Raw genomic sequence first — 10,446 nt, forward strand, 5'->3', positions numbered from 1 at the left:
TAGTGTAATAATCTTAATATTTAATATAAAAAAGTTTATAGAACCGATCAGTTCTTTCCAACTCAGATATATATATTCCTCGTTAATTGTCAAATTAATTCTTATCTATGAAAAATATTTTTTGTTAGGGTCCTCATTAATACATAAAAGACTTTTTTTTAGACATTTAGGCTAATTAGGAAAAGCACACACATCATAAAAGCAAGATTCGAACTCATGATCTCTTGATTAGTAAATAAAACTTCCAACCAACAGATCAAATTGGTTGCGAAAAATTTTTTAATTATAAATATTCATTAAATTAGTCTATCTATAAATTCCCCCAATCCCTTCCACAAGCCACCTTTCTCGCAAAAACAGAAATCAAACTTTTCCGATATGAAACATCTGATTCCAGACCTTCCAGAAGAAATCGACTTGGAGTGCCGTATTTGAGTCCTCCACGGAACCCTCCCTCTTCTCCTACGAGTCTGCTGCCGATGGAAACAAGCAATCGAAGCCTCCCTCCTTTACTACCTTCGTCGGTCCACTAGTTTCTCCGACCACCTCATCATCTTCTTACAGGCTCACCGTAACCTCTCTGCCACAGGTAGACCCTTCCTCCCCTCCTACAATCTCGCTGCCCTCCACCAGTCCTCAACTAAGTGGGCTCCTTTCCCTACAATCCTTTCTTCCCCTAAAGCCTCCCACGTTCTGCACCCTCGATGCCTTCGACGACCACCTCGTCTTCTTTGGCGGATCTGAAATGTTAACTTGCTCCGAAGCTGTTTATGCCCACAACTTCCTCTTCGCCACCTCAAGCGGTGGTCGCCCCATACTAGGCCCCAACCGTTCATTCTTCGCCTACACCACCAGCCCAAGCAACTAAGTTTTCGTTGTTGGAGGTGACAACGAGGAAAAGGACTCGCTGACAACGAAAACAAAAATCATCATGATTTTAAGATTTACATACAGATATCATTAAGCACGTCACTTTATAGATTATATACATCAACACAACAAGCACTATGAAAAAAGCAGGAATTTTTCTTCGGAATCACAAACCTCCGCCACGCAATCGCCACCCCCTGCTTCATCTCCAACACATATGCCGCCAGAGGCCAGCCGGAACCCCCCATCCCCATCACCATCAATCCTTCACCCCAAGCCACCATCTTTGGAGCAACTTTTACATGCTCCGACAACTCTGCCACCACCCTCCACTCGTCCGTTTCCTTGACCATCATCATCTTCCCTCCTCCGTCACATACATAGATTCTCCCATCTCCTCCCACCACGCAGGTCTTTGAACACGCTCCCTCCGGTACCGCCTCTTCCTCCACGGGCAGCCAACGCCATTCTCCTACATCAAATGCCTCCGCACTCCACTCGAATCTCCCCTACATAGAGGTACAATTGTTGGAAGAAATTGGAGAAATTGGAGAAAAACAAAGACAAGGAAAATGTTTCGCGTAACAGAGAAAAGCAGAAAAAAATATCTCACAGACAGTTTTTTTTTTCTTCACTCATTAACACACACGGGACAATGGTTTTTAAAGAAAATTAAAACAAAACAAACCGACATAGCAAGCAACGGTTCACTAGCACCGTTTGGGTTTAATTAAAAATATAATAAACTAATTTTGCATTAATTCAAACAACAATAACCGCTAACCACCTGGAACTGCCCCTCCTTATTTTTTTCAAACACACTCATGCACTCGTCTCGCTCTCTCTCCATCTCTGGTAGTATTGTTCAATCATTTTTGACAATATCATAAACCATCGCTGATTTCAGGGCATTTTTTCCTTGTCGTGGCCTCCGACGATGAATACTTGGTTTCTTGGGTTAGCGGCACAAGCGAAGAAGGAACGGGTTGGGCATGGCATGGGCCGGCCATGGCTCCTGGTGGCGTAGAGGAAGTTGTAGACATAGATGAAATTAAAGCAAGTTAAGGTCTCGGGGTCCCAGCCGCCGAAGACGACGACATGGACGCCGGAGGCAGTGAGGGTGCATAAAAGGGGGAGGCTTTGAGGGAACAAGGGGATTGTAGGGAAGAGATCCCACTTACCGGAGGAGGGCAGCGAGACGGTAGGAGGGGTGGGATTGTCTACCTGCGGCGGAGATGGCACGTTGGGCTTATAAGAAATGATGAGATGGTCGGAGGAATTGGCGGATCGACGGAGGCGGTGAAAGAGGGGAGACTCAATTGCTTGTTTTCATCGGTAGCATACTCCGGAGATGGCAGGGTGGGCTTTTAAGAAAATGATGAGATGGTCGGAGGAACTGGCGGATCGACGGAGGCGGTGAAAGAGGGGAGACTCGGTTGCTTGTTTCCATCGGCAGCATACTCGTCAAAGAATAGGGAGAGTTTCATGGGAGACTCGTATGCGGCACTCCCAGCCCATTTCTTCTGGGAGCTCTAGAATCATTTGAAGGGTGGCACTGGCTTGTGGAAGGGATTGGGGGGTTATATACATTTCCAATGGCCAACTTATTACTGGTTTTTAGCATGATATTACCTAATTTACTCTGAAATGAGATCAGTTATTTCTGGTAGAAGATTCTTAATGTTAGAAATATTTTTATTAAGTGTCCCACAACTTTCACTTAAATTTTAATTATGATTTAATAATTAATTATCTAACTAAATCACGTCGGTCAAAAGACAGAATTCATTAAACATTTATGAATCATTTAATTAAATAATCGGATTAGTAACCACCGGATTTCAGGACTCTATCCCATTGAGTATTAATTTTCTCCCAAAGAAACTAACTACAACAAGAAAAAGAAAAGGGAAAGGGGGAGAAACGTATTTTCTCAAAATTTTCAATTAAATTTCATGAAGGAGATCGTTATGAATAACTTGGATATACAATTTTATGTAGAAAAATAAAGTTTGACTTGCATAATTAAGAAAAATCTTTCATGAATGGAGAAAATTCTCAAGACTAAGCCTATAAGCTATTCTTTTCATGGTTTAATTAAGGAGGAAACACATGAACCTTTTCTCATATTAGTGCATAATCCAAGCTCCTTTTTTTCTGGTAAAGAAATAATTTATAGTATAGAGGCTAATGTGTCTAATATAAATATATGTTACGTGTGTGTCAGCCGAGCACGTCATATAAAGCCCCGACGTGCGCTATCCCATTTTTAGCATTATTCCCAAAATACCCATGGCCTTGCCCACCAACTAGAAATATATATTCATTATTAATCCTTAAAATTTATAATAGACAAGAATTCCTCGCGCATTTGGTTTCGCCGCCAGCTACTCAAAACCCCAGCGGTGGTTGCCGCCATCATCGATCACTTGCCACCGACAAAGCCGTGTGATTCAGATCGTTTATCCTCCTTTCCCATTCGCATGGTTGGTTAGTCTTCGATGGTCTCAGCATGGCGGTTGCTGCGCCTCAGCGAGGGTATAAAACCGGCGTCCTCCGCTGTTGAGGCGTCGATCCCATGGAATCTCAAGACGACGGTATGGTCTCCGGCTCTGTCACGGCGATGGAGGACGCCGGTTTAATGATAGGAACATCGAGTTTCATTTTGTCGGCGGCCTCCCGAAGGTGCCCCATGAGCTTCTCCCGGAACTCCGCCAACCCACCATCCTCGTCGATGTAGCCAATCTTCGGAGCCCCTATCCTCGAGAATCGCCGGGAACAATCCCTCGCCGGCGACAGCAACGCCGATCTATGCTCTCCGGCTACCCCCTCTCCTCTACCATCTACGCCGTCGTACCGTATATGCCTCTGGCTTCTCCAAGACTTCAGAACCGGCGAGGAGAAATCGCGATGCAGAAGGTTAGATTGGGACTTCCCTCACTGAGGCGCAGCAGCCACCATGCCGAGACCATCGAAGACAAACCAACCATGCGAAGGGGAAAGGAGGATAAGCGATCTGAATCACACGGCTTTGTCGGTGGCAAGTGATCGGTGACGGCGGCAACCACCGCTGGGGTTTTGAGTAGCCGGCGGCGAAACCGAATGCGCGAGGAATTCTTGTCTATTATAAATTTTAAGGATTAATAATGAATATATATATTTCTTGTTGGTGGGCAAGGCCATGGGTATTTTGGGAATAACGCTAAAACTGGGATAGCGCGCGTCGGGGCTTTATATGACGTGCTCGGCTAACACAGCGAGGTGCGACGGGTAATCGGCGGTTCGGTGGTCGGAGAGAATTTTTTTTTTTTTTTTTTTTAACATCGGCGCACCCATTTGTCGAGCGACAAATTTGGTCCAAGCGATGACGGTGTGGGTGGGGTTGTGGGTGCGAGATTGGTTCGTTTGAGAACTTTTCCATCATGAGGCCGTAACTCCGTTTGTTTTGCCTCGTTGTGAATGTGCTGGCGCTGGTCACGTGTCGAGTGTCGAGCGCCTGACGTGATTTTTAAGGTTTGTACCAGTTGTTACTATAATAGGAGTACAATAAATTTTGCTATGAAATTATTTTTATTGATTAGCTCTGTTGCCATTCATTGCTGCCCTGGTTTCAAGATTATGCAATTTATGTTTTCAATCTCCTAAAACTTATTCTCACTTATTTTTTGAATGCGACTTTTCTTTAGGCATCAGCTACCTGCTTGCTAAGGGCTAATTTGCTCCAACTGTCTGACTTTATTTTGAGTTTACAACATCCCAATCATGCTTATAAATAACTGTACAGTTTAATCATATGTTGTTCTATTTACCACATTTGATAAGAAAGAAATGAGAGTAAAAATTACAAGCAATTTACTCAAAATTACAAAAGCAGAACACATTCATTAATTTATTCTTCGTAGGCAAATACATCATTTCTTATATCCTCAAAACAAAATCAAAATTCAGAATCAAAACTACATTAACAAAACATAGTATCTTTGATCTCACATAATTAGATTAATAAGATTTTACATACACATATCATCTATCATCAAGCACTCCAGATCTAATGTAGTCTATCTTAGATATCAACACAAGCAGTATAAAAACAACCGTGATATTTCTGTTAATGAATAAGGCCACGTCAGCAATTCTTTGTACCTTCTTGAATAAGTTTTATTATAAATACTGTTGTATTAGTTTGTAATAGATATACAATAGAATTTTACTTTCTCTGTTTTTACCGCTGTTGCTTCGTTCTTCTTTCTCCCTGTTCTTCCCATCTCGGGTTCAAGAACTCATCAATTTCCTCGGAAATGCCACCTTCCGCCACCCAATCGCCACCCCTTGCTTCATCTCCAACACAAACACCGATAAAAGCCAGTTGCAACACTTCACCCTCAGCACCAACAATCTTCTACCCAAGCCACCATTATTAGAGAACCTTTGACGCCCTCAGGCAACTTTGCCACCACCCTTCACTCCTCCCCTTCCTTGACCAGCAACATCTTCCCTCCTCTGTCGCATTTATACATTCTCCCATCTCCTCCCATCATACAGGTCTTCGAAAACTCTTCCGCTTGCGTCGCCTCCTCCCATACTGCCCATCACCGCCATTCTCCTACAACAAATGCCTCTGTGCTCTACTCGAATATCTCCTGCATTGAACATCCAAACACCTAGAATAGTCCCTCTTAAAATGCTCCCATACAGTCCTAATGCTCTCTCTCCATCTCCGGCAACATCATCGAGTTGTCTTTGATAATATTGTAAATCATCACTGATTTTAGAGTGTTCGATCTTCTGCTTGTCGTGGCCTCCGGTGATGAATGTTTGGTTGCTTGGGCTGCCAGTTCATGCGAATGAAAATCAGGTGGGGGTTGGCATTGATCGTCTGTGGTGCCAGGAGGTGGGGAGGATGCTGTAAATGTAGACATCGCCATTGTAATTTAAGGAGTTTGGGTCTCAACCACTAATGAAAACGAGGTGGAGGCCGGAGGTAACGACACTTAAGAAAATGGGGGACAAAGGGGATTGGCGAGAGGGGAGTCCACTCACCGGTGGACTGGTTAAGAGCAGTGAAATGCAAAAGGGGTGGGAGGAGAAGAACATGAGGGAGCATTTGGTTACGGAGGAGGGTGCGGGGTGGGCCTCTAAGAAGATGATGAGATGGTGGGAGGAACTAGCAGAGCGACGGAGGTGGTAAAAGTGGGAGGATTCAGTTGCTTGTTTCCACCGATGGCAGACTCGCCGGAGAAGATGGAGGGTTTCGTGGGGGACTCGGATAAGGCGCTCCAAGCCTAGTTCTTCTGAAAGGCCTGAAATTAGATCTTCCATATTGAAGAAACTTATTTTCTATTTTCGATAAAGATTAAAATTTTTTGGGAGATTTATAGTTTTGGAGGGGTTAAGGGATGCATATTAAATTTAATATTTTTTTCTAATTAAAGACTCTTAATTTTGGTTGGAAATAAATCAAGAAAATATTTTTTGAATGTGTGGATTTTGAAGAGAGATAAAAGAGGTATATGATTAGTTGAAAAAAGAAATAAAAATTTGTGGTTGTGTTGGATTGTTCACACCTTATATAAAATAGAACGGAGGTAAATTTTGGAAAAGCATTAAAATGTTATAAATTTACCATCCCTTTTCTTTATGTGGCTCTCCATTATCCTCTCTTTTGGGAGGCCCTAATCTAGGAATTTTTATTGCCTCAGGTTACCTGACGTAGAGAACTAGAGATACATCAGGTAGCCTATAATATATCGCCACGTGCTCTTACTCTTTACCGTGCGGCCCGACGACCCAACCCGGAACGAATATGCTCGGTATTTGCTCGGGCGGAACCTCCTCTCAATCTTTTATAATCTAGACAAATATTATTGAAATTGCTTACTTTACAATATGCACATATGAACTAACTTCTTTTTTTTTTTATGTAAGTTTCTTTAATTTATATGAGATATCGTTATTAAAACTTATTGATGATAAATTTTAAAATTATTAAAAAAAAATAGTGCATATTATAACCACAAACTTTCATACAAAGACTCTAACTCTTAACTTTATGTAGGAATTAAGTGTTACACTCCTAACCAATAGACAAAAATATATCCTAAATTATTGAATTTAGTTTTATTTAATTTCTTCAATTTTTTTGTTGAGAACAAGACAAATCACATAACTAAAAATGATTACCTAAGGGTATTATGTAAAAATATATATTAAAATAAATTTCAAACATTTTGAATTTATATTGAGATAATATATTTTAAAATATTATATAATATTAATTTTGATACAATTTTAAATTTTAAAAATTCATCATAATATATTTTATATTAAGATATTACAAGCAATTTACTCAAAATTACAAAAGCATATCACATTCTTATAATTAAAGCTTTGCTAGGGATATCTTTTTTTACTGCTTTCTAAATTCTGTTTGAAAAAGTATTTTTAAAATAATAAGAAAACTATCACAAATGAAGCCTAAATTTCTCTTGGAAACACTGAAGAATAGTTCTTATATCCTCAAAACAAAATCAAAATGCATAAATCGAACTACAATAACACAACAGTTTCTCTAATATAGCTAAATCAGAATACTATATTTTATATACGCATATCTTCGATCATTAAGCACGCCAGAGCTAATGTAGCCTGCTTTAGATATCAACACAAGCAGTATAAATATATCCATGATATTTCTTTGGAAACGCCACCCTTCGCCAGAAAATCCAAACTTTTACCTCCTTTGACATCGAGCCTTGAAAATCTTAAATAAAATTTTGTATCGCTATTTTAATCGAGAGTATTCATAGGAAATTCCTATTTCCTATGATGTAATTAACTACGAGGGCTTGCGCTCGTAGGAGATTTAGAAACCCAGAACTTATTTTTAAAATCAATATTTCAAAACTTTAATTAATTATCTTTGGGAAATTCCAAATTTGACGATCATTTTCAAATGATCAATAGTGATTGATAATTTCTTTCCTCGAGTTGATATATCAATTACTATCGTGATTTTGATTATGAAATTAATGATCTTTTATCCAAATTAGCGTAGTCAAATAATTGATTAAATTCCATTTTGATCCTCTAGGGTCAAATGTGATTCTCCCTTTGAGTTTGACTACGATAATCCGGATAAATTTGAAATTCTGATATTTGAACCCATTAGGGAACGATATGATCATCTCCCGAGGTGATATATTGTTTATAATGACACGTTCGATTTTAAAATTTTAAAAAATTAAATAATCCCAAAGATAATTAAATATTTTTCAAAACTATATATACTTAAATAAATGTATTTTTTTAATCAAAACAAAATCTAACAAATGCATGATTAGTTTAAATAAAAAATAGGTGCTAGAAAGAAAATGGACGAATAATATTTACATATTAGACTTGAATTGCATTGACTATTCAAACTCATTATGCCTAAAAATTATAATTGATCAATCTTGGCTATGGCATAGGAGACTATGTCACACAAGCATAAAAACTCTTAGGAATACCACCTAGAAAAATATAGTTAGAGGCATACCTAAGTTAAACTTCAATAAGGACTATCAATGTGATGATTGCCAACTAGAAAAAAAAAACAAGATCTTCATTTCATTCAATCAAAGACGTTTACACCTCTAGGCCACTAAAAATCCTTCACATGAACCTATTTTGATTTGTTAGTATAGCCAGCTTAGGAGGGAAGACATGTATTTGTAATAGTGGATGACTATTTTGGGTTAGATTCTTAGCACATAAGAGTGAGTCATTTGAAGAATTTAAAATATTCTTCACTTGGATTTAAAGTAAATTAGAATGTAAAATCTCAATAATTCATAGTGATCATAGTTGAGAGTTTGAAAATGATAAGTTTAAGTCCTTTTATCAAGAGATAGGAATAGAACATAATTTCTTTGCCCTGAGGACCCCAGCATAATGGAATAGCTAAAAGGAAAAAATAGAACCATGGTGGAAGCTGCTAGGGTAATGCTAGCTGAGTATTCACTCCCTATGTATTTTTGGTTAGAAGCAGTGAATACTTCTTATTATGTTCTAATTAGGGTGAATGTTATATCCAAACTTAATATGACACCCTATGAACTTCTTAAGGGTAGGATACCTAACATTTCTCACTTTTATGTCTTTGGTTGTAGATGCTTCATCTTAATAAATAGAAAATTACCCTTAGAAAAATTTGATCCCAAGTCTGATGAAGGTGTCTTTTTAGGTTACTCATCTATAAGTAAGGCTTATATAATCTTCAATAAGAAGACCCTGTTAGTAGAAGAGTCTACCCATGTGGTATTTGATGAATCAAATAAGACCACTGAACCTAAACCTGAAGAAGAAGATGTGGAGGTCATTCATGGGGTAGAAACCATTGTTCTAGGATATGGAGATGAACCACAAGAAAATTTGCCTAGAGATTGGAGATATTCTTCTAGTCATCCTAAAGAACTTATTTTAGAAGATCCATTTAAAGGTGTTAGAACTAGGCATGGACTTAAGAAGGAGTATAGTCTTTTAGCCTTTATCTCTATAATAAAACCCACCAATATAGATTAAGCCCTAACTAATGAATTCTAGATCCTAGTAATGCAAAAGGAGCTAAACCAATTTGTTAGAAATGATGTCTGAGAATTAGTCAATAGATTTAAGAACCTAAGAGTGGTTGGAATAAAGGGGGTTTTCAAAAAAAGATGAATGACTCTGGAATAGCAGTGAGGAATAAGATCAGATTAGTAGCTAAGGGGTATAATAAGATCAAAGAAATATATTTTGAGATAACATTTGCCCTTCTAGCTAGACTAAAAGCCAATAGGGTGCTATTAGCTTTTACTTATTTTAAGAGTTTTAAGATATATCAAATAGATGTTAAGAGTGCCTTCCTAAATAAGGTGATTCAAGAGGATGTGTATGTGGAGAAACCCCTAGGGTTTGAAAATTCATAATTCCTTAATCATGTATTCAAACTAAAGAAGGCCTTATATGCATTGCAGCAAGCACCTAGAGTCTAGTATGAAAGGTTGAGCACCTTCCTTTTAGATCAAGGATTTATTAAGGGTAGTATAGATACCACCCTTTTCCTAAAGAAAGAAGGAGAAGACTTGCTCATTGTTTAAATTTATCTTAACTACATCTTGTTTGGATCCTCAAATAAAAACCTTAGCCAATATAAATACATTAAGTTCATCCTTAAAAATTTTGAAATAGATAATGTTAAGGCCATGAACACTTCCATAAGCTCTACTGTTCAATTAGATAAGGACCCAAATGGAAAATCACTATATAAGAAAAAAATATAGGGAATAATTTGGTCAATTCTTTACTTAATTGCTAGCAGACCATATATCATATTCAGTGTTTACATTTGTGCTAGATTTCAAGCTGATCCAAAAGAATCTCACATGACTGCTATTAAGAGCGGATAAAAAAAGCACTTTTGAAAATTATCAATTCATAGGATAATCTTTAGTTTCCTAGTCCAGAAGAAAACAAAACTTAATAGCCCTTTTCACATACAAGGCTAAATATATAGCAATAGGGAGCTATGTTACTCAAGTCTTATGGATAAAACAA

General features: G+C 38.3%; 1 protein-coding gene across 1 annotated transcript; it reads right to left on the bottom strand.

The window, feature by feature from the left end:
• Positions 1-974: 974 nt before the first annotated feature.
• Positions 975-2,357, bottom strand: LOC110111957 (F-box/kelch-repeat protein At1g80440-like). Its single transcript, XM_028700312.1, has 3 exons — positions 2,268-2,357; positions 1,816-2,094; positions 975-1,379 (listed from the first exon to the last, which is right to left on the bottom strand). Exons 1-3 carry the CDS (start codon positions 2,355-2,357, stop codon positions 975-977), a joined length of 774 nt encoding a protein of 257 aa, XP_028556145.1.
• Between the last annotated feature and the right edge of the window lie 8,089 nt (positions 2,358-10,446).

This window comes from Dendrobium catenatum, unplaced genomic scaffold (assembly GCF_001605985.2).
Source record: "Dendrobium catenatum unplaced genomic scaffold, ASM160598v2 fragScaff_scaffold_1482, whole genome shotgun sequence".
NCBI classification, from domain to species: Eukaryota; Viridiplantae; Streptophyta; class Magnoliopsida; order Asparagales; family Orchidaceae; genus Dendrobium; species Dendrobium catenatum.

What these genes read in the sequence shown, in the direction of transcription:
- LOC110111957 (XM_028700312.1), bottom strand. Translation starts at nt 2,357, where the DNA reads ATGAAACTCTCCCTATTCTTTGACGAGTATGCTGCCGATGGAAACAAG. An exon ending in CCGCCTCCGTCGATCCGCCA is followed by an intron (nt 2,095 to 2,267) that starts GTTCCTCCGACC and finishes TCTCCGCCGCAG; the next exon opens with GTAGACAATCCCACCCCTCC. An exon ending in CCGCTAACCCAAGAAACCAA is followed by an intron (nt 1,380 to 1,815) that starts GTATTCATCGTC and finishes ACCTCTATGTAG; the next exon opens with GGGAGATTCGAGTGGAGTGC.